This window comes from Dicentrarchus labrax, unplaced genomic scaffold (assembly GCF_905237075.1).
Source record: "Dicentrarchus labrax unplaced genomic scaffold, dlabrax2021, whole genome shotgun sequence".
Taxonomy (NCBI): Eukaryota; Metazoa; Chordata; class Actinopteri; family Moronidae; genus Dicentrarchus; species Dicentrarchus labrax.
Window position 1 is genome coordinate 20530987 of NW_026136719.1, and position 25764 is coordinate 20556750.

The 25764-nt window shown below is 38.2% G+C and overlaps 1 protein-coding gene across 2 annotated transcripts in view; it reads right to left on the reverse strand.

Moving 5' to 3' along the window:
* The window catches only part of LOC127352220 (CUB and sushi domain-containing protein 1-like), a 396058-nt gene that overhangs the window by 133901 nt on the left and 236393 nt on the right, over positions 1 to 25764 (reverse strand). For both annotated transcript variants that reach the window (XM_051380421.1, XM_051380419.1), the window contains exons 11-17: positions 14534 to 14637; positions 14098 to 14210; positions 9687 to 9869; positions 9339 to 9524; positions 5345 to 5485; positions 1509 to 1630; positions 1283 to 1355 (exon numbers count right to left, since the gene is read on the reverse strand). In XM_051380421.1, the coding sequence (XP_051236381.1) occupies positions 1283 to 1355; positions 1509 to 1630; positions 5345 to 5485; positions 9339 to 9524; positions 9687 to 9869; positions 14098 to 14210; positions 14534 to 14637 (922 nt within the window). The remainder of the gene's footprint in view (positions 1 to 1282; positions 1356 to 1508; positions 1631 to 5344; positions 5486 to 9338; positions 9525 to 9686; positions 9870 to 14097; positions 14211 to 14533; positions 14638 to 25764) is intronic.

A 25764-nucleotide genomic window follows, 5' to 3' on the forward strand; every position in this document is an offset into this window, starting at 1 on the left:
CATAAACATTTACCGTTAGAAAATGCTGCGCCAACCTTGTGCTACAGTAAACAATTTTGAGTTGCTCATGTTTGAGAAAGGTTAATAATTATAGCATGATAATTTATAGGGGAATTCAAGTATATTTATGTGTCAAATGATGCCAAAAAATGTCTCATCATTTCCCTGCAACTCAGAAGGCTGCAGGTGGCAAAGCTGCCAAAATCTCAATTAGGCTACATTAAAATGGAAGAATTAGCTGTAGTTAGATTTAGCTTCCATATCAATAAAAATAAAACGCTTTATAAATGTAACTTTATATTAGCTTTGGTTTTCAATGTTTCTTTCTCTTTTCTCTTTTTTCAGGATGTCCAGCACTCGCATTATGGTAATATATAGTAACAGCCTTGAGAAAACTTTAGACATGGAGTTCACGATCTGTATATTATCCGTTGCTCTTTCTACAATATATAATTTGCAATGGCTTATCTTTCAGACTCTTACCACTTTCTCTGTTCTTAAGTAGCAGATACCGTTGCCCCTTTGAATGCTCTCATAACTCCAGATTTTTAGCAAGCTAAAGGAGAAAATCACTTTTCTTTCTTTCACTTTTCTTTTGTCCATTCTGTGCATACTGAAGCAGTGGTACTCAAGAATGGCATGCACAAGAGAAAGTCATTCTAGAAATAAAACATAATTATCCTTCCTTCTTGAACGGGAGGGATAATATTTTCCCATACTCCGTATTTAATAATGTGACAACCCTATTTAATTTGATAGTCTCCTCCATCCCATTTATTAACAACAGGCAACATTTGATAATGTCATTTAGACAATACAATCAAGATGGAGGGGATACAAAAAATACTGCAAATACTCACAGGCCAGTGGTTGCCATTGGCCTTTAAAAAGTGTTGAAATGATGGCACATTCACTGTCCTTTTATTATAACTTCCACATATTAGCTTATCTGCACACTGTGGATACATCTCTGTGTATTAGAGTCTGCATATAATGAATGCATCTCCCTGAATGAATTTCAGCGGTATTGTGCCAATCTCATTTAAGATTATTGTTGAGAGAGACAGACGCATGCAAACAGGCTGAATACGTAAGTTTGGGGAGGCTAGAGGCTAAAGCAATTAGAAGAGAACTTTTGTACAATTTCTAAGGTGTATAAGCACACTTAAGCTACATGGAAAGAGCCAAATAGCTGGATGCTTTGTCAACTTGTATCCTGGCAAGTGGGACAATGTCAATGCTCACACATAATGTAATGGTGTGTAACGGTATGTGTGTTTACCTTCACAGCGAGGTACAGCTGCAGACCAAACAACATTTCCATCCTGGATGATGCAAGTGACCTGATCAGACCCCTGGAAATATGACATGAATGCATAATATTAAGGTATAACCTATTTTAAAGTAGGGTAAAAACAGAGCAAAATACATTAGGATAACTACATAACTAACTACTTGTGTAAATCATACCCTATTATAGTAGATTTAGACAGATATCTGATGTTTACCTGTGTCCTGATGAATCCTTGGTCACAGCGAAAAGCCACAGAGCTGCCTAGCTGAAACTGGTCACCATACCTTTGACCATTAACAGGAACTCCTGGGTCATGACATTCATTCTGCCCGAAGGCTGCAAAGAGAAAACAAAGACAAGATTTAAATGGGGGCCAGTAAACCAAATAAACAGTATGAAACAAAGGAAAATACTTTGCAACTGAATTAGCACAGAGAAAATGAGTATTTCCTATTTTCAAATGTATTCCAATACCTGAAAATGTGTTCTACCACAGAAAAAAAAAACACTGGTGTATCACTGTCAGTGAAAGTGACATCTCCACAGATATGGAAATATGGGAATGGAATTATCTTCACGTGGATTTTCAACCCTGTCATGTTTAGCTTATATTATCCTTATTCCAGAGATTAACCTGATCCCACCCAGAGTACACACCCAGTGATTGGACATGTCTCAGGTTGATTAGCTACTGATGGAGAGGAAATGAGAGAGAAAGAGACAGATTGATAAAAAAAAAAATGAGAGCAAGAGAGGAAATGGCAACACATATGCAAATATTTTACATAGATGAACACATTTGCATACACATATGGCATACAAAGACCGAAGGCATACGTAGAAAATAACCATGCACACATTCACACTCTTGATATAATAGGAAGGGAAAAGATTGGGAGGCATAAAAGAGGACAGAGATGTATACATATATATGAGAAAATACAGAAAATGAGAATACACAAAATATTCAAATTATATGTGTAAACTCGGGAGGGAGTAAAGTGTGTTTTCGAGTGTTTCGGATAAAGAAAGTGTGAGACAAGGTTATGTGTGTGAATGGAAAGAGTGAAACAAAAGAGAAGAGGTCAGAGTGAGAGACAGAGATCAACATGATGGATTTAAGAGAAGAAAGAAATACAGAATAATAGGGCTGGGACAGAGAGAAAGAGAAAATAGAGATGACCTCTAACTTTGAAACCAAAATATTGAACATTTTGTGTCAAATGGCTCTATCTTCAAGAGAGAACATTGAGTTGTTGCTTTGTTCTGGCAATGTGTGCCTTCTTAAGGGTGAGGTTTTTTTCCTCATGTACAATATTTTTCCTTGAATCTTGGTTTCTCCCCACAGACCATGTGGATTTTGGTAGTATTTTGTGCAAATTGTTATAACCTTAGACCAGGTAAGCAATACACTGTGATGTGCCTTTTTGCATTTAGGTAATTGAAATTGTGGTTTTGTTCCTTGCAGTATATAGTAAGTGTTTGGTCTAATTCAAATACTAGCATTGATAACCACAGCCAAAGTAAATCTTAAGACATGGCACCCATAAACCTGAAATTTACCTTGACTATGACTTTAAAGTAATATATTAATAACACTTACTATTTTTTTTAACAGTCTTTGGTTCCCAATAGACTGCTCATTGCATATAACTGTGCAGTCTGGTGTGTCAAAGTTCATATTTGAGTTTCTAACATTATTCATATAAAAGGATACTGATATACCCACAGCAACAATGATTGATATTCATAATGCATTAAAATGTTAATAGACCAAATTACTGAGACAGCACAAAGATGCCTGATCTTTCTTAAGTCCCAATGTAGAATGTATGTGATCAGGCATTCAAATTACATTCTCCAAAAGTTTCTAACTATATGAATGTAGTTAAACAATTGTCTTTCTTTATGAATATGAGTTTTTATCTACACTACCTTGAGTATGAAAGTGATTTATGTATTTGTACATTAACTTTAGAAATGTTTGTTAGTGACTCTAATGGCCTATTTTTGCTGCCAGTGATGCAAACCTTTCAGTTGTGTTAGTATGAGGCAGTGACGGATTGGCCATCTAGAAATTGGGCAAATGCCAGAAGGGTCGCCTGACTATGGGCTGCTTGGGCTGCTCAGAATGGGTCATCCGCTTAGTGAGCAGCCCATTATACAAAAACAAGAGTGAGAGAGCCCATTTTGATTATACACCAGCCCATATCCACAAGATCCTCAATTAAGTTCAACTATTAGTCTGAAGCCATATGACATACAACAATAATGATAAGATAGGCAAGGTTGGGTTTGACTGGCTGGCTATTTTCATGAAGCTGACACGCTCCTCAATTGGGATATTGGTGGGCCGGTCAAAAAGTCAATTTTTCGTTCCCAGTTCGATTAGTGTAAGGGGAATTAGGACCTTTTTATTAAATATGAGTGGTGAAGATGCAAAATGTCATTTAGTACTTTCATTTGTCAAAAGTCACCTCTCAAGGAAGAGTCAGAGACAAGGTCATTTGGGAGGCAGCGTGTGAAATGGTGCAAAACCACATGTAAATCACAAAGAATTAATCAGAATCAGTCATGCCGAACTAGTTCAGCTTAGAGCAGATATGTATACAGGCTGTTGTAGTCAGGTACAAAGCTGACAATGGGACAGGCAAAGGTAAAATAGAACCAGTCATCCTAAAAACAGATGAAGAGCTTGTTAGCATGAGTGTTGTAGTCATCTAAGTATTATTCAGTTTTGTTTAGTGTAAGACATTCTGAGCCAATTAATGTATTTCTGTATTTAATATGTTTACTTGAATGGCTTTTAATGGATATTATCAATAGCGATAGCTATAGAGATACTTCAAGCCAGTGTCTAAAACCCTTCAAAACAAACCCTGATATCTGAAAATTGAGTTGTCTACTAATCTTCACTAGGCACATATAAATTAGTTATGTGTTTTGAAGTTTTATGTACATACAGCTAATCGGCTATACTCTAGCTAGATGACTGATGTAAAATATATAGTAAGGGTCTTATTTACTATTCAAACAATTCAATTCACCCAATAATACTTTTTTTGCACTTGTTTTTGATGATCAGTGTATCATATAGTCTTTTTTTCAAAAAGCTCTATTTTTTTCTTACTATAATGTGCTTACTCACAAACAGCTCCATCTTATGTACTTTTTGCTTCACATAGCAATTCTCTCCATTTGCCAAAATGCCTCGTGGCAATGTTAAAGGAAGGTGCATTAACTTGTTGTTTTGAACTGTGGGTTACATGGATGTGGAGAAAACAATAGCAAGTGAGACGGTTAAGTGCTTCTCTAGTCAGGAAAAGGTGAGCCCATCTCCTCTATTGAAAACATACTGTGTGTTGCAACTGCATTGGATCATATACAACTGACTCTTCTGTTTTCATCTCTCTGTAGGATCATACACCAGTACAGACTGCTGTATCTTGTAAGAAGCCCTTTCTTTTCTATTCTGAGGAGCTGACCTCATCTGCTGCTTATGTTTTCTGCTGTCATTTTTAGATCATTGAAGAGTTTTCTGCTATGAAATCTCCATTGTAACTGCTCTGGAAGTTTCTCAAATGTGATCACGCTAACATGTGACTGGGTATCTGGGAATAAAGGAAATACACCAGTACACAACAAAACTGGCACACAAATGAATGCCACATCACAAATAATATTTTTTAGTTTGATTTCAGTGCAAGTGATTCTACACTATCAGATCAATTCAAAGATGTTCAAGCAAACTTGCCTAGATATAGACAAAACTACATTAAAGTCAAACACACAATTTTGAAAGAAAGGTGATGGGTCTCTTGTTGAATGAATGGGAAATGCACTATGCAGAAGGACTATTGGTAAAACCTCCAACTTACATAACTCACACTGCATTATGCTCTCATGATGATATTTTGCAAATAATATATTTTGACTTAATCAGTGGCAATGCTCAAGTTGGATAAGTTTTACACATCAGTAAATCTAACTGACAGCCATACATACAGAGACAAAGACAGACAGAGAAAGAGGTAAGTAGGTAAAACATACTGGTGTAGCTGATATTGAAGCCTTTTCCAGTATTGGAATGATCGGACTGAAATTCCAGTCTCATGATGTGTCCATTCGAGGCAATCTGTGATGGAACATCTTTTCCAGAGAACGTCCCAAATGTCGTTGGTTCAGACAGTCCTAAAATAAAACAGAATTCAAACAAACTTTTAGAGACATGTTTTAATGGTGCTTATCTAATTCTGTCTGTATTACATTAGGCCAAGGACACACTTGTGACTCCTGTGAAGGATAAAAACAAAACACCCCAAGAGACCTCAACAGATGAAATAAATATAATAGTAATTATTTAGCTTCCTTCCACCTCTAGTGATTGACTCTGTTTAGTATAAAAATCACAAGACACAGAGAAGTGCAACAATTCATATATACGAATGTACTCTAGTACAATATTGTTTCATGAACCATCTCATTGATGAAACTGAAACTGAATCATGACCCTTTAAAATGAAATCAAATTGAATCACCAAGCTGATAGCTGGCTGTAACTTTATTTCTAACTTAACAGACAAAATATACAGTCAGTGACCTGAAAAACATAGACCCCTGTTCAGTACAGCACTGGACCACCTTTAACACTAATAACAGCTTGGCAGTGACTTAGCAAGGGACCTGCTGTCTTCTCAGGCATCAATGCTTCATACAACAGCCAAAGGTTGATGTGTAGATGCTCTTTTCTACAGATACCGCATTTCAGTGAATCCAAAAGAGAGCAATATCAGGGGATTTTGGTGTCCAAGTCCTTAACGTTATTTCACCTGAATGTGTCTTGAACCATGCATTCTTGGGCAATTCTGTCACCATGGCTGGGAGCATTATCTTGCCCAAAGTACCCATCATCCCCTTGGGGGTATACGATTGCAATGAATGGCTGAAACTGGATGCTATGTCAAGGTGTGCTCTGGCATAAAGACACAGCTCTGTAGCCATTAAAAGACCCACTGTATACCAATTGAATGGCCCGGAAACCATTAAACCTCCCCCACTGGCCTGTACAGCTGTAACCATGCATCACCTCATTTCTGTCTGAGACATTTGTGTCACAGCATAGGAGCATTTACTGCAACAAATGGTTATACACTTATGTTTGGCAGAATACACTCTGCTCTTGAGGGTGCTCCTCAATGATCCAACCGGCAGCGACAGAGTCAGTGGGGAGCACAATAAAACCCAAAGGGCTACACAGAACAGAACCCAGCAGGCCCATATCAGTGAGATATGGAGAATACATAATGCACCAGGAAAGAAATGTCATACCCCACATATGGTAATAAGACACTTGAGGAGGACAGGAGCACAGGAGGAGGCTGAGGTGGTTGATGGATAAATCAATCGTCACAGCCAGTAACAGCAGTTTGTAGCAGGTAGAAATAAACAGATCAACCACCAGCAGCAGAGTAAGTGAGAAAGATTGTGAAATTATAAAGACCACCTTATTGTGTTGATTGAATGTGATTGGAAATTTATTTTAAGTGTGATTGGTGATTATAAATGTCAACGGATGCTGAAAAGCTATTGGCATACACAACTTCAGTTCACTGCCAGAGCTAAGACAATGCTTGTTGTTGCTGATGGCACACCAGGAGTCTGGCAGATTGGTGTTGCAGCAAGAACTGTGATTCATCAGAAAACACCTGCAGTTTTGCATGGGTAGGAGAAGCAGCACTGTGATTATTCATTATGGCCTTTTCCCACACGACATTTTCTGTGTTCATTCACTAAGGGCCATCTACCCTCATGCAAAATGGTTTGATTTGTGATTCAAACAAATTCAAATCAACAATCTTTAATTCCGCTCTAGAAAAACCATTCACATACGGATAAAATGTGTATATATTAAGTTGTATTAAGTTACATGCCCTTGTTCATGTGGTGTGACATATGCAATCCTTACTTAGATTCAGATAGATACCTAAATTCAGTGTGTGATATTCTATTGAGCCAGCTGATAATGTGATGTTATTATACTGTATTTGTTGTTCATTAGCTAGTTCAAGGGCATTTTCAATATCAGATTATATACTCTAGAAACATTTACATCTTATAATAGTTTCAAGATTATGGTATTGATAATGGCTGAACATCATTGTATTGACACTATTTTACATTATTCCTGAACTTTCAAAAATGTCATCCAGTCCTTTGAACATAATAGAGAGCAACCAGTATCATCCACTGCAGCATGTTTTTGATTACACTGTTAAGTACACACACTTAATTGAAAATAATATTCAAAATCCTCTTTTGAAACCAACTACAAAAGGTGCAATGAAAGCAGTGTGTTTGACAACCCTGTAAGTGACAGAACAGGAGCTTTGAGAACACTTCAGTAATAAAACTAATCTGAAATGGGGATTCTTCACCAGCACTCCCACAGAAAGTTTTCTTTTTATTTTCTCCTTGACTTGTAGTTTTGGATCCCATGCACTTAGACACAGTTAAGCTACACAGCGACTGAGTTATAAAGAGGCAGTCTCTTTGTTCTTCAGCACTCCAAAAGCTCTTTCACTTGGTCATTATTGCATTGATAGTCAAGAGACCAGGAGTGGGGAGAGAATGAACGTGACAATAGTCGAAAGAGTGACAAAGTCCTACGTTATCTTATCTAAGAGAAGAGATTTAGACAAAAGCCTTTTGTAACTATCTATCGCTATGTTCTCTTATATTAGATGGCAACAATGGCTTTCTGATTATGTTAACCATTTACTGTACTTGATGTTCAAAAGCGTACCTTGTATGCAGCTTTATTCGATTTTTTAAGCTGGATTTCATGCTACCGTTTCCAAGCTCAGGAGATTTATGGTTTATTACTGTGGATGCTCTGTTCACTTTTGCTTGTCATTTATTTGTATTTCAATGTTCTATTATCCACGAATAAAAAAGAAGAGAAAGTCATGAGTCTCAATGTCACATAAAATCCTTGGTGCATTTGGGTTTTTCTAATGCAGAATCTTATTGCATTGGTATGCAGAATTATTTTCTTCCTGGACTACAGCCTCTCTTTGGACTTTTTTTTTGTTGTTGAATGTATGCATTTTTTAAAGGCATAATAGTTGACTGTAGATCACCACATTGTCAGCAAAGCTACAAAACCGTTGTTAATAAGTATCGAAATGTTTTACAAACTGTTAGACTTTGAAGCAACAACTTTAATTTCAGTTTGCCCAGTGTAACAGCACTAATTGCCCAGCAACTTTTTTCAAAACGCTGCTATAAAATAACATCCCTGCAGAAAGACAGGTTTACAACCAGTCAATTACACACTACTTCATTTTTAATGACTAGTTAAACCAGGGCTTTACTCGATTCAGTTCAAATCAATAACCTTTATTACAATGAGGAACAGCGATTGGAACTTGACTGGACTCCCAAATTATTTTACTATTTTTAAGTTGTATACTACGGAGCCCCCCTGGTGACGTTGGATAAAAAAAAAAAAAGATGAGTGGCCACGCAATAACTATCTTGTGGCCACGCAATAACTATCTTGATTATTAGTTAGTTACATTTACATGTTAGTTACATTTTAGTTACATCAGCATATTCCTTGCGTTTAAGTCCATGCATTTTGAGCAGCTGAATTAAGTGTCTCTTGCTAAGAATAACTCCATGCATAACCGCAAGTGACTGAAGTATGTCATTGTAATTCATTCCTATATTAAAATAAAATGAAATTAATGCAAACTTGTCCATGTTAACAATCAACAGTCTCTGCATGGAAATGACTGCAATAATTATCTCGTGCCCATGTGTTACTATCTCGTGGCCACGCATTAACTATATCGTGGCCACGAGACAGTAATGTGTGGCCACGCATTATTTTTTTTTTATCCAGTGTCACCAGGGGGGCTCCGTAGTATACACATGCCCATCCACTTTTAAGCAATAAAGGATTTGCATATCCATATCCCGAGGTCTTAATTTAATTTAGTTAACTTTTCACAATTATGGTGAAATATTAAAATATAATTACCTTCATCTTTGACCACCAACCAGTCAAACTGTGGCTCCAGGTCAAAGTCAGAGAATAGGAGATGAATGCGGCTCCCCGGTTCCGAGATAATCAACCACACACAGTTCAGGTTATTCCCATACTCCTCTGGGTAGTTTGGAGACAATATAGTCCCTGATGGAGCCGTGAAGTTGAAGAAACATGAGACTACAAACAGGAAGGAACAAAGGAAGAAAGGCAAGAAGGAAAAAAGAATAAGTTGATCAGTAATTGGGCAAAAATGAAAGGCACAGACAGATAGAAAGATATATCACAAAGTAAGAGAAAAAAGATAACACAAACACCTACAACAAAAATATGTGTACTCACAGACACAACTGGGTTTATTGCCTGACCACTGGTTGTTGTGCTGGCATGTGATAGTTCTCTCTCCCACTAGCTCAAAGGCCGACTGGCAAAAGAAGGTCAACACGTCACCATGTTGAAAGCGATCACCACTACGCCGACCAAATGCCGGCACCCCGGGATCACCACAGCCTCCTCGTTCAATCTCTGTAACACACACGACACAGACAATGTTTTTATTCTGATAATTAATGTCAACATGTGACATGGTGACATTCAGATAAGGGGTTGTCCGTTGTTTGTGAGGTGGGGTTAAATGGCAATTACATGCATACATTGATTTTCAGATAATAAAATCTGAACATTCGGTATGTGAAACAACATTTTGGATACCTGATATTGATGTATGTGCTATAGATGTGTGCTACATCACTCTTTATGTCACAGAACTTGTGGAATCGACAAAACATAGCCGGTCAAAGACATAGGCTACCGTATGTAGGGCAGTTATGGCTGATTAATGTGGGTGTATATTTGAATGAGTCTGCAGGTGGCAAACAGACCCTTCCCAAGGCTCTCTAGACCTTCCACTCTGCTGGGGCCCAATATGACCCAATAGCAGAATAGAGGAGCCATACTTAAAATGTATGCAATAGCTACTTTCTTTTAACCTAGGCAGCTGGACTCTGGACACAGCTTGGGCCCAAATCACAACGTCTCCTATGAGGAACCACTGGCAACTACAGCATGAACTATGGGCGTAGTTTTACACTAGATTTGTGTGACGACGTGTGTGAGAAGTGACTGTTTGCTCTAAAACAACAATGGTGACTACTGAAGAGGTTAGTGTAGATGCTGCCAGCTTCAGTTATATCAGAATTTCTCCATTGAAAGAAGAGCAAAGAACAGCACTGAAGGCTTTTATCAATGGAAAAGATATTTTTACTCTTCTCCCGACGGTAAGAGTTTGACAATGTTATATGGTGTGTTGATCTGATCGGTTGAAGTTTGCCTGTGATAGATGGGGATAGACAGATGGTTTATCCAACTGGTTGACAAATGGTTAGAACTGACAAATCCTAAAAGGAGGACTAGCAGCAATGTTGATATGACTGTGTAGAGCACCAAAAACAATGTCTATATTTTACATGGCTGTGCTAGGAAATTAAATATAACCCATGAGAAATTCCTTTTATTTTTTCCCTTCTCACAGTTAATTGCCATCAGGGTAATTGCAGTGTAATTCAGCTTTAATTGTGAAAGGCAAAACAATAAGTGGAGGCACACAGGTAGCAAACACACACTGATCCATGTGTACGCTTGTGTTAAGGAGCCAGCAGGAGGTTAAAATAAAAGACAGCAACACTGATGTTTGAAACATTGTACAAAATACAACTGCTTCCCATACACACATTTTCAGACACACGTGTCGTTTCTCTGATGTCTTTATCTTAATCTATTTGTTTCTGTCCTCCTTTCAGATCGTCTCTGTCCTTCTCTCCCACTGTGCTCTTTTTTTTTTCGTATCGCTCCTGCTCTCTCAATCTGATTCAATACACTGTGCTTTATTGGCATGAGTGTCACATTAGCAGTACTGCCAAACTGGCCTGCAATCATATTCCATTCATTTTGTCATTCATTTTTTTTATCCCTTCTTCCCTTAATGGCAGTTTGTTTTTATCCACTGCTCTTCCCTCACTCGCCTTCTTTAAAATTTGACATTCTACCAGACGTCTGTCATCTTGTAACACATGCTCTACTATGCTCCTGGAATCGCTTTGGGCAAATACATCTCAAGGTGAGCAATGTATGTGTGTATGTCTTCTACACTTTTACTATCTGTTGGGATAGAAGTGCGCCCCACAAGAATAGAATACTCAAACAAGTGGCAGGCTTGCGTGTCTGTGTGTGTGTGTGTGTGTGTGTGTGTGTGTGTGTGTGTGGCCCACAGCTAGCTGTCACACAGCTGACGAGTGTCAGGATGGATATCAGCGATCCTGAGCCCCTGGTAAGTCTGTCATTATGGTGGTAACTCCCTCTCTCACTCATTCTTAGCCTTTTTTTAGTTTGTTCTTTTTCTTTCTCTTTCTTATTTTTGTCACTTTCTTTTTTTGTAACTTTTTAATAGTTTTACTCAAGTGCAGAATGTAGATAAAATACAACAAAACATACAGAAAATAAATATGATCAAATGTTACTAAGCAAAAGAAAGAAAATAAATACACTGATGGATATTTAAGGGGCCTTTCTTGTGGTTCTAGTTTGTTTTAGCCCATTAACTACAACCATTTCCCCAAGCATATAGCATACATGTTTAGATGTATATGGTCTGCCTTTATTCCACCAGGCATGGTGTCTATGACATTTTGTGCTCCTACCATGGGTCAGTAGGCTACCTAGTTAAATGATTCGTTTTTTGTCTGATGTGATATACGTTCACGAGTCTGCACAGGGAGTTTTATTTAGAAATTTAACCCGATGCTCTATGCCATTCCTGTGTAGGACCTCTTGTCCAGCTCAACCTGTCCTGCGCAGCCTGACGTAGCTTCTGTCAAAAAAGGAGTAGATGCATAATTGAAGCTGAGCTGAGTGGGGAGCCATATTGAGTTGATTCTGAAACACCATTACGAAACTCTTTTGTGTTTTATCCAACTGCTTGTGTAAAACTGGAGTATACTGTACTGTAAAATACTACCAAGCTACTCTTTTCACAACATTAATCTTTGCTTTTTGTTTGCATTTTGAGGTTGAGCTAAGTCGAGTCAAAATAAAGGTTTAAAATCTACAATAAGTCAACCAGGATGGTATCCAGATGCACGACTTGTGCATACTGATACTGTCAATTCTAGAGAAGAATCCTATAGACATTTAATGCTAATTTGCAGTCCTTTGATGAGTTAAAAAATGAATACATTATTTACATCGTTACTCTTTTCACAACCAATTGTCATTAGCCTGAAAACTTGGCAGCAGCATTTCAGTGTGTGTGCTTATGATATTAACACAAACTCTTAAACATGCACATGCACACACATAAACACAGAGCTGGTTTGATTAACAAGTGTAACATGACAGCATTCAAAAGGCAAGACAGCTACACACACACGTGCTGGTTTTCCCTGCAGGGCCAAAAACCTAAGCGCTCTCAGGGGGTAACACTGATCAAAGCGGGTAACATAGTGACATTATACAATGTGACAGCATCACATACATACATGCAAGGGCACAGACACAAAACACACCAGAGGCGGTTGTTCAGTTATCCTGGGGAACAGCTAAAACTACAAGATCTTCTAGAGGTCATTAAGCACCGTTTTTTTCCTCATTTTTTTCCAGTCTTTTTTTCTTAATTTCATATTGTCATATTTCTCGTTGTCTTAAAATGTAATATATATCAGATAACTAAGGTGGGTCACCTGAGTGTTTCTGGCTCCTTAAACTAAGAGGGAGAAGGCATTTACTGCTGTTAGGGCAAATATTAAACACAAACCATTTTAATTGTTAAATCTAGGTCTGCACCATCTTAGCCTCATATTGAGAAGAAACTTTGTAACATGATGTTTACATGTTGCTTACACTCACAGTTTCTGTAGATACACTGTGCTGAATCCCTTGAACAGTAACTGACCCTGGACAACAGTGTCAGCAACATCATTGAATCAAACATAGCTAAGCAGAACCAAGAGCATAACCTTCATCCATCTCACTCTCTCTCTCTCTCTCTTGCCCTTTCACACTCCCTCAGTTGATTTCTTCTCTCTCAATTTGTCATTTTTTCTTCTTCTGTCCCACTCTGTCAATTTCTTGTTGTCCCCCTTCCCCTGTCTCTATGTTTATCAAGTTATCTCTCTCTCTCTCTCTCTCTCGCTACCTGTCTTACCTCTTTGTCTAAAGTGAATTCAATTTAGTTCACTTCCATTTAAAGAGCTGCATGGTAAAATACTGTATGTAATCAAATATATAAATGGATTATTCCAAAAAAGTATTTAGAGGAACATCTATATTTCTCCCTCTCACCTTCACTCACTGTTACTGTCACAATCTTTATCTCTATATCAGTGTCAGCTTTGGCATAATATGAAAAAATAACCAAGCAAAACGATCAACTGATTGACTCATAATTCATTTATTACCTTCCTGTAATGCACAGTCGCACACACACTCACATGTATACACAAGGACAGACAACAGTTGTGTTTACTCCTGAATCCCCACGTCAGCAACGCCATGAGTTTCACACTCCATTATGTGAGTGTATATAAGCTATGTCTATTTGTGTGTGTGTGTGTGTGTGTGTGTGTGTGTGTGTGTGTGTGTGTGTGTGTGTGTGTGTGTGTGTGTGTGTTTCAGAGACAAAGACAAAGGAGATAGAATGAAAAGCATGGCTGAAAAGTTTCATTTAAAGCAGTTGTATTCATTATAAAGAAAGCCATACCTTCATAGACCGCCTTGAACCCAGCGGAGCCAATTGTATCGTCTGACTGCAGGTGTAGCCACATCTGATTGGACAAGCTAACGATGAGGTCAGGGACACTGGAGCCTGTAAGTCTACACAAAAAAACATACACGATACATGAAAGAAACTATTGATAGGCATTACCGGCTTAAATAACAGATGTATAATCTATTATTGCTGTACAGCATTGTTGTTAAGCTCTGTATAAAAAACATATTCCTCTTGTACCCCATAGAGTTTAGTGAACCAAACATTCCATCAAAACTAACAAACTGATAATGCAATCCAATAATGTGTACCTGCATGACAGCATCCATATGTCTCCAATTGTTTCTCTGATTGCCACCATTATGTTCTATACCATTACATATCAATATTACTATATTATAGGCCAGAAAATATAAGTGGTGCTTACACATAGAGTACCCTCCGAGTGTCTCCTATCTTCCCTCCATCTCCCACAGTTAGTGTGTCATATCCTCTTTCCAGGTCAAACTCCTCAAATGACAGCTTTATCACCTAGAAGAAAAGAAAAGCAAACATTAAAGCATTTATAAACAGAGACGCAGAAAGGTGAGAATACAGACACAACTAAAAATAAAGACAGAAAACCAGTGAGATATTTATTATTAAATTCTGCAGGGATGGTCTTGTGATTTCTTACCCCTAAAATGTATATATAGTATTGAAATGGGAGTTCTGATTTACAAACAACTGCCCTCGATCAATGAAAGTGCAGTTCAGGTGAAATACATCCATTATAAAATATCATTTTGTAAACACTAAATATCCTTTTAGAAAAAACCTCATGGCTGCTGTAATGCTTCATGCTATGAAGTAATATTTAATTACAGCACATAGGGACATCATTTTAGAGTGGATAATAGGAAGCAAGGTTTTACTATACTAGTTCAAACAGCTCTAAAGTTTTACATTTCTTCACAATGCTGGGCTTACCTTCATGAGTGGAACAATGGTGCTGCACTAACACAATCTCAGTAGCACTTTGTTTTACAGTACATCAATAGGTTGTTAAATGTGCATTCACATTCAGTCTTCAAAAACAACACACAATATATTCTGAAAACTGACGAAACTGATAGCTCATGATCATCAAACCCAGGTATTCCGGGGGACCCATGATATGCCAGAAAGTGAAATGAATCGTGCAATGAGGAAAACGCATAATCGGCCAATAAGATGGCATTCACCAATATCAGTGTCCATTTATCTGTTGTGTCGCATCAACTTTGCGCCGGCTAAATGTTGGTAATTTCCAACTCAGATATTGGAAAAATAATCATCTCGTTTCTCCAGCACTGGCACAAATTGCACGCAAATATGTGCTCCATGAAGCAGCACGGACCCTGAGCGCCTGTTCAGCTCTGCGTCTCACCTCTTGGATGAGAAGACTGAGACTGAGCTGTAACAAGGCAGAGACGCTTATCGTCATAAATGTCTTTGTTTCCCAGGCACAAACGAGTGATTAAATAACAACGAAAAACATCTGCAATGGCCAATTTGCTATTTTTAACATCAGTATTGGTATCGGCCCAGAACTTCCCAATCGGCAAATACCTAGTGATACAGGAGTTTGGAGCCATGTTCTCCTTGTAGCAGGAGACAACAAATGTGGGAGGAAATATTCTAAAATGTTAGTTTACTAATGATAAAAGCAGCATGAGAGAGAGACAACCAATGTTCTTGGCTGTGACCATCATCTTATTTAATTAAAGCTGCTATGACAAAGGTATAACTATTAATTTGACATTGACATATTAGTTTTTCAAAACAATTAATTTTTTAATGAAAAGGAACAGAGCGAAAGAACAAAACTAAAACTGAAAGCACCCTTACATTTATCTGCCAGCATCCTCCTTTACATTCATAATTGCACAAATCACCTCTGGGAGTTATGCACACTGCATCTCGCAAACACCCTTCTGCTGTTGAGCACTGAGAAAATTGGGTGTGAAAGGCCTTACTTGCAGGCACGTTCGGGGCTGTAGTTGCATGCATACAGCACTGGATCATCAATCTACTGTGCGCTCTAAAATGCAGTAATACTGGTATTCTATTATTTGCTGCTTGTCCATTATTTATTAGTTGTATATCATATCCCTGACAGAATGGGACATGGCAGACTTCTGCTGTGTTCAGAGAACCTCTAAGAGAAAGAGCTCCTAATCAGTGAGTTTCTCATGTATTAGAGGACTAAAATGAACCATGAACATGCGATGTTGTGGATGAGAATCCATCACACGGCAATCAAACTACAGTGAAGAACAACTTTACCACAGGTGATGAGAAGAAAGCATTTCAACACACCAGAATCAGCAATGCATAGCTAAGCCTTTGGCCATGCTTGCCATAATGACAGGATTGGAAGCCACATATAACTGTATAAATCTGTATTCCTACATGTTTGGGTAACACTTTATAATGAGTACACACTATTAAGCATTAGTTAAGCATGAATAAATACTGAATTCATCATTTATAACGCATGAATACACATTAGTATGTAGTTTATAAACACAGTTAAAAATGTTTTATTCATCATTGATAAGCACATTAGTTATGGATTAGTAAATACTGAATTCATCATTTATAAAGCATGATTCTGCTGTAAATAGTCATTACTATGTGGTTTATAATCACAGTTATAAATGTTTTACTCTTCATTGTACTGTACATTTCTGCATGCACTTGCACATCCACTATTCAGACATGTATTAATGATTAGTGACTGTGTTAGCAGATGTTCTATAAAACTCACAACAAATTCATTTTCTAATGATGGCCTATAAACAGTGATTAATGCATGAATTCACATTTACAAAGCACTTACTACTCGTTAATTAAGTATTTTGCACGAGCTTATCTAAAGTGAGCACTATCTATGGCTTATTAAGGATTTACAAATGAGATATAAAGGCTGACAATGCCTCAAGACTCACAAAATGTTCAGTTATCTTAACAGACGAAGGAGAGAAACAACACAAAGGGATATAGAACATATTGTATTGATATTTACTGCAACTTCCCAACATATTGTATGAAGACGAACAAGGGTGGTTTATGAAGACATGCTATTGTTGTGATCTTATCTGTTTGGGACGTGCACGTTGAGCTCCCGCTCTCAGCACGTCATCAACGTGATGACGTGCTGAGAGCGGGATGTTACGTCATATTTACGTTAACTCTCAGAAGTTTCTGACAGTGCAGCCAAGGGGAGCATGGAGAAGCACATTGGAGTCGGCGGCCGTCAGCGGCTCTAGTGGTGAGTATGTGTCTTTGTTTGGTAGCACACATTATGGTTGAAAGCTAACGTTAGCTTGTCAGCAGCTGCAGGTGTTTGCCCTCGCTCCCCGACTCACGTTACTAACGTTACTAATGTTAGTAACGTTACTAACGTTACCGACCCGCCCGCGTTGGCTAAGCCGACCTGCCGCTGCTAGGCACTCATTGACGGCCGCCGACTCCAATGTGCTTCTCCATGCTCCCCTTGGCTGCACTGTCAGGAACTTCTGAGAGTTAACGTAAATATGACATAACATCCCGCCTCCCGCTCTCAGCACGTTGATGACGTGCTGAGAGCGGGATAAGATCACAACAATAGCATGTCTTCATAAACCACCCTTGTTCGTCTTCATACAATATGTTGGGAAGTTGCAGTAAATATCAATACAATATGTTCTATAACCCTTTGTGTTGTGTCTCTTCTTCGTCTGTTAAGATAACTGAACATTTTCTGAGTCTCGAGGCATTGTCAGCCTTTATATCTCATTTGTAAATGCTTAATAAGCCATAGATAGTGCTCACTTTAGATAAGCTTGTGCAAAATACTTAATTAACGAGTAGTAAGTGCTTTGTAACTGTGAATTCCTGCATTAATAACTGTTTATAGGCCATCATTAGAAAATGAATTTGTTGTGAGTTTTATAGAACATCTGCTAACACAGTCACTGCATGCAGAAATGTACAGTACAATGAAGAGTAAAATATTTATAACTGTGATTATAAACCACATAGTAATGACTATTTACAGCAGAATCATGCTTTATAAATGATGAATTCAGAATTTACTAATCCATAACTAATGTGCTTATCAATGATGAATAAAACATTTTTAACTGTGTTTATAAACTACATACTAATGTGTATTCATGCGTTATAAATGATGAATTCATTATTTATTCATGCTTAACTAATGCTTAATAGTGTGTACTCATTATAAAGTGTTACCAAAAAAGGTTTATTTTTAACATCAGAAACTTACATTCAAGATGCAGCTCAATAAATATGAGACTCTTACTTGTGCAAAGCATTTTACTATCTTATTATACACTGAATGTTGCAGCCTCTGGCAATGTTTAGTCTTTCCAGAATGGCTACAAATAATGGGGAAAAGATGCAAAACAACATTGTGAGGTATTAACTCCTGGCTGACAACAAATCACAGGGAGCATTAATAAACCATTGTACTTTATGTGTTTTTGTATTAGCCTTTCCACTCTCTCAGAAGGACACATGGGTTTCTGTAGATTTTTTTAAAGATACATCATCACCAATGCTACAATCTTTGGATATTTCTTACCCATTTTCTAAGGACACAATATTTTATCCATCAACTGTAGCGCTGATCATGTCAACTGGGGATACAGAAATAATTTCTTGTCCGTCAAACATCAGTCAAACTATTAGTTTGAGAACTATTTTAACAGACAGTTAAAGACCAGTGCCAATTGGTTGTCACAAGTACAAACAGTAATAAACTTTTACAGGCATATATGCAGTCAAGCTGAAATAAAATTGCACGTTTTTTTTGCTACAGCAGACACAGCTTGGTCCTGTGCTTTCTTTTCCTCAAAAAATCTATTCCCCAAATGAAGAAATATATATTTTGTATTTTGGGATTAAACATGGGCACAGTGCCAGTCCACTCAGAGGCTTGGGGACTTAAGGAGCATTACTAATGAGTTATGTGTGTCTTCCTTTCAATGCTGAAAAAAAAAATGCATTTGAAAACAACTTAAAGGACTAGAGTGTAGGAATGCATGGCATAGCGGTAAGTTGCAGATTACAACACTCTTCTCTCACCCTCATGGCAGACTCCATAAAAGATATATCTACAGGGTAACATTATATCTACAAACAATGTTGAATCGCCATGTTTGGCAGGAAATGTGGGTGGAGAGCGGGGATGGCACGCAGCAAAGGGCCACAGGTTGAATTTGAACCCATGGCCGCTGCAGTAAGACCTCAGCCTTGGTACATGGGTCACCAGCTCTACCAGGTAAGCTATAGGGCACACCTTTATGGATGATTTTTAACTGTAAAAAGCATGACTCTTTGTCATTTTAGTGGTGCTTTCAATCTAGCCACATGAAACATACCATCTAAACCAAAAAGAGTAAAAGGTGATACTGAAGACTGTATGTGTGTTTGTGTCAGAAAAGTTAAAGTCATTGTTACGATTGTACAGCAGCTTGTGGTCTAAAGGGAGTGAAGCCGAACAAAACCAAAAACAGACTGGTTTTCTGTGTATCCATGTGTGTTTTTGTGTCTGTGTGTGTGTATAGGAGGTGGTTTTCTTAGGTGTATCTGTCTTAACAACTGAAACAGAATGATGTTTAGGCAGGCCTGTTTTACCTACATGTGCCTGCCTTTATTTATATGTTTGTGTGTATGTGTGTGTCTAGACAGTCAAGGCAGATTGCATAGTAACAGCAGACTTAAAGGAAGAAACGGAACTGTTATCACACTAAGGTCATTAGCAAGAAGCTCAGTGCTGTTCAATAGATCCAAATAGGCCCATTTAGAAACACATTAAGAGCAGCCTGCAACCCGAAACTACATTAGATTAGCTTCTTTATTTTCTAAAGCAAAGAAAGAAAGGAAGCAACCACAACAGGAAGTGTAGTCTAGGCCTTTACAAATCTTCAACTAAGACAAATGTGCCTTCAGTCTGATGACTCCAGTTCGGTATTTCTTTTCTATTGAATCCATTACATTATTTAGCTTTAGTTCCTGCAATACTTACAGTATTTCAGGACAGAGTTTCTCATGTTCAAATTTGGTACCGTACAGGTCCAAGAAAAAAAAGAAAAAACAGTTTTTCTGTTTAAGGGTGGATGCTCTTTGAAGGGATAAGTGAAGCGTTATCACTTTGAGGTCATTAGCAAGCAGCAAAGCAGTTAAGAGCCGCTCAATAGGCTACTTAAACATTAAGAGCAGTGTGCACCACGCAAACCTACAGTGAAAGACCTTCAGTCAGTCAAGTTGTGAATTTTAGGGTCTCCTCAGGGCAGAAACTGATGGTAATCTTTCTGTTACTGTGATCCTAAAGTCATAGCAGATATGTATTTGCCACCCAAATCAACATTTGCTGGTCAGTTTCAGTCAACAATACATACAATGCACACTGTACCCATTCAGTCTATCTGAACAGTAATGCAGAACAATAATGGTTGGCATGCCCAACCCGAGACGCCCCAGAAAAAAAATAAAAAAAACTCTTGAAACTGAAAAACTACACCATGCCTGCTGATCTCGCCCTCACTGTTGTGACCTTATGTCAGAGTAGTGCCAGAGAACACACAGCCATAATTGGGTGGACTAGTTCCTGAATTCCCTCGTTGAGCTGAGGCTGCAGCAGTGCTGAGTCACTGCTCAGCAGCAACAGTGGGGAGTAATTATCACAGATATAAATCCTTAAACCTATCTATCTATCTATCTATCTATCTATCTATCTATCTATCTATCTATCTATCTATCTATCTATCTATCTATCTATCTATCTGTCTCATCAAATGTCAAATCAATACATTGAAATATAATGGAGGGTCATTAAGTTTTATTTACTACTTCAATGCAGCCTCAGCTACAGACAGGCTGGTAAAGGCTCATTGTCCTGCTCAGGGGCACTTCAAGTCAGATGCTTCTCGGTAGTATGCTGGTTATTCTCCTTCTCTGGTTATTTACTCTTGGGTGATTTGGTCAGAGGGCAGTCTCCCTACTATACTTATTATGCTGTTGTGCAGGCCATAGGTTCCCCTAAAAAATAAGATTTGATTTGTGCCCTGTTAAAATGTCAACACTCTGCGCACATCTAATGAATTACATTCAGTCAGCCATTTCAACCACAGAATGAGCTGGGGTGACCCCTGCCAAGGGTAGTACACATGGGTATAGGTTTCATTTCAATCTTAGTGGCTGTAACACCAACCTCTTTATTACTATCACACCCAACAAAACTACAACAGGCTATTTTCCTCACATCGCACAGTGATTTCGAAAAGAACACCACGGTCAATATTTTCACTCTGGATCTGATCAACCTTTCAACTGACCCACTGTAAATGTAGCAAATATTGTAAAATAAAATGTATCTTTAATAAAGTTGAGGCATTTACCTAGTATCTCTTTGAAGACGTGACAGGATGCCGTGTTTGTACGTTACTTTCCAACAAAAAAGCACATTACAAATTAACTCACTTGAATTAGTAGCTGGCAGTGATTGTGTATAGCAAGTGTGTGTGTGTGTGTGTGTGTGTGTGTGTGCGCGCGCAGGACAGGAATGCAATTCATTCACCAGACAGGCTCAAACTTCTGAGCATGATAGAAGTGAAATCAAAATGAAAAATTCAATATTTTGAAGCTAGATTGCACATTTTTACAAGTTGGCCACCCCAACTGACAAGAGAGGTAACATCATTTAAACAATATAGGAGCAAGAATTTATACAACTTGACACCAGAAAACTGCACACCACTGACAACAAAGGTAAAAATTATTTTGTCTGACTTCCTCTTGTTAGAACACTTTTCATCAGTTGTCTGACTTCCTTCCCACATTCATAGTGTCACATTAATGACCTAACACTACAATTTCAGCAACATACAGGCTCTTAACAGGGATGAGGTCAGGGTTGACAAACTCTATTTTGCTACAGGCCCAATGGGAATTAGGCTTAAGAGAGGTGTATTTTTACATAAATATTGTGCTCACTGGAGCTTTAATACATTTCTACTACCCGGAGTCAAAAATAAACTGTCAAGAAAAAGTTGAGACTATGTACTGAGGTGACCCCTTGTCAAAAGTAGTACAGAGAGGGAACAGCTGTCCTGAAAGCAGAATGCAGGAGAATTCCCTCGCTGAGATTATGCGGCTATGTTGAGTCATTGGTGAGCTGCCACAATGGCAGTTTGGGGCCTTTTTTCCAATAGATTACTTTGAGACTTTCAGCCAAATACACAAGTATAGAATAACCCAAAACCCTGCTTAAGGACATGACCCACAGCACACCCTTTGTGACTGGTAAGGTAATTTTCAAAAAGTAATCAATCACAGAAAACACAGTACTTGTAATCATTGATCAATGATTGATCACATTCATCTTATTAACGCATTTCTTTTTTTCCATTCTAGACTCAGTTTCTTAGCATTTTATTCTACAATCTAATCAGAATTTTAGAAGTTATTTTGCTGCTCATTGCAGCTCTAGAGAGCGTTATAAATAATCTTTACAGTGCACTGCATCTTGCAGCTACAGTACATTTTACGATGGATACACATCACACAGCTGGGCAATGACGGATAAACACAGCAGCAGGATGCATACCAAACCCACTGTTTGTTGATAATCATCCAAACAATTCATTTAGATCAGTAGTGAAGAGCCTCTACAAGCTATTGAGCAGCACAAAGAAGTGAATGCTGCAGCTGCAGATTAATGTACATAGAGGTCCAATGCCACAGCCCTGTTTAGTCCACTAAGTGAGAGTATGAGCTACTGTGGTAGTTGAGCTGTAGGGTGAAATCATGAATTGACAGACTGTTATTTTTTAAGTAATGATATATTTCAGAAGTTATGTCTGTTATACTAATTGTTATGTGGGTGGTTCCCATGGTCTATTGTCAGGCTCTCATTAAAATAAATTGAGGCGTGAATTTGCTGCTCTCACTGTATAAAGGCCTTAAGCATTCATTCATTGCTTTTCTTTACATGTTTATTGTTTTTCAAAGTCTTAAGAGACAGAGTATGTCCCAGTATACACTGACCAGAGGGCAGAGAGTGGCCTAGACAGATGGCCAAGCAATCACAGGGCTAACATAGATTTCCAATCACTCATTAACAGTCTACATGCAGGTCAGCACGTCTTCGGACTGTGTAAGGAACCAAGATCACCAAGGGGAAATTTCAAACAGCACAGGGAGAAAATGAAAACAAATAGCTTACTGTCCCCAGGTCCGTCTTGCTCTAAGCCAATGTACTTCCCTTAGATCTAAACACCTTTTTATGAAAGTGAAGAACGTGGTGAACATCTTCTGTGTCAGGCAAAAGTAGATTGAGAAAACAAAACAAAAGAGAGGCTAAGAAATGAAAAGAAAAAAAGCATGTGTAGAGTGATTGGCACCCGGGGAAACCAGTGCAGCTAATCAAGATGTTAGCACATCCACTTGATCTTAGTTCATTGAGAAGAGGAAAAAGGTGGTGATAGAGAGACAGAGATAAAAGATAAAAACAAGAATGACTGAATTCCTTGAGACCTGGCCACAAGAGACTAATTTCCTCACAGGTGATGCGTGTAACAAGGTCATTATATCAGCACTGTAATAAAATGGTTTCATTACACAATAGAGGGTGCAGCATTTGTGGTGATTACTGCATCTCGGGTTTATATGTCAGCTTAGATATTGTGTCTCAGTGTTGCTATATGCTCTGACAAGTGATTTTCAGCGTGGGACAAATAAAGTACCAGTCATTTTAAAAATAGACTGGCGAGGATGCTAGCCTGTTGGCTCTACCCTTAAAGTACCCAGATGTGCCATGTTTATGTGTTGCAGTCCTGCCCCGAGGTGACCTTTGCTTTAAGTAGTAAGAAAGCAAACGGCTGCTGTCTGGTAAAATAACTCCCTTGTTGAGGTGTTACAGCACCTTTGAGTGCCGTTGACCTGTTGGCTGGACAGTTTAGGAAAATAAACTGCATACTATGTTTGAGCAACAGCTGTGTGACAGCTCTGTGGAAGCTGCATTATATACTGTTCAGTGATACAGCAGAAAACTACGTGACAACACTGTTGTTCGTTAAGTTTCTTTTGACTTTTCTGGATTTTGGCAGATGCTTTATTCCAGAGTGGTTTACATTTCAGCTCTCAAATAAAATGTAATTGATGTATTATCACCATTAGAAGAGACCAGTGCACAAAACTAAAAATCGTGACCTTAGGACATTCATGCATCACCAGGGACTGTCTCCTTTGGTAGAGAGGTGCAAGGTTCAGGAATTACAGCCAGAGCTAATACAGTGAATTACGGTCAGTCAGACTGCCAAATTACAGTCAAAAGCCAGAATAGCAAAAAGCCTTGAATTGAGATAATGTGCTAATTAGGCAGCTATTGCTGAATGTCTTCCCATTATCCTGGACACTGATGGTTATTTACTCTGCACTTTACTGATTTTTTGCTCAGTCTATGTGATAAACTTACTCTAAGAGCTATGTTGAGCTATGAGCCTGTATGTTGTATGATTTGTAGTGATTCAGAAATTACACAGTATCTCACTATAGCAGCAATAAAGTCCGACCACCACAACACGACATACAGATTACATATACAGTATGTGGCAGGCGAGATTAAGTTAAGTACAGAGTAACAAAACACAGAGCAGTTCAAAGGACAAATACAGGTGTTAATCCTACAACACTCAAATAAAACTAAGGTTTAATACAGCTCAGGTTTCATTTTTGTAGCTTGGACCATCTGTTCTATCTGTAACGATAACGCTGTCCTTTGAAAAGAAAGCAGAAAGAAACATAGTTGAAAATAGGTCAACAAGTGGGCAGCAACAGCCATATGATCACAAAGGTTGTAAACAAACCCCTAGGCAAGTCAAGTTATTTGGAAGAGAAAATTAATTGAAAGGTAAAATTATGACCCAAGCTGTCTGTCGTAACATCCCATTACAGTCAGCAGATGGACCTTGGTTTTACCTCCAAATAAGTTGGACACTAATCAGTCAAAACTGTTGGCTTGCTTGCTGTGTAAAAGAGCTTTTTGCCTCGTTGAGCCTATTTTTAGCAACATTGCAGAATTATTCCTAAAAAAACGGCATCATGCATAGAGCCAATGGCCAGAGCTACAAAAAAAAACTTAGAATTTGTGACACATACTTTATTGTTACATGAATAATTATGATAATGCAGTGGGCATTGGATATTGTGTCTTCATCATATAACAGCTTGAGCAATTGTGTAGTCATGTTGCAAAACAGTGCTCTGTTGTAGAATCAGACAGGACATTGACATATTGGCTAAGGCCTTTATTGGTCTTTATTGGCCTCAATTTCTGTATCAAGTAAAATTTAACAATTTAATACATCTGATAGAATGTCACAGAATGTGTCCTGCCAACACTAAAGTGATGATGATGATAATCCATGCATGAAAATGACCCAACATCCAATACCATACCATACACACACACACACACACACACAGACACACACACACACACACACACACACACACACACACACACACACACACACACACACACACACACACAGACACACACACACAGACACACAGACACACACACAGACACTAATATGTATTCATCAGAAAAAGACAGCAATGATT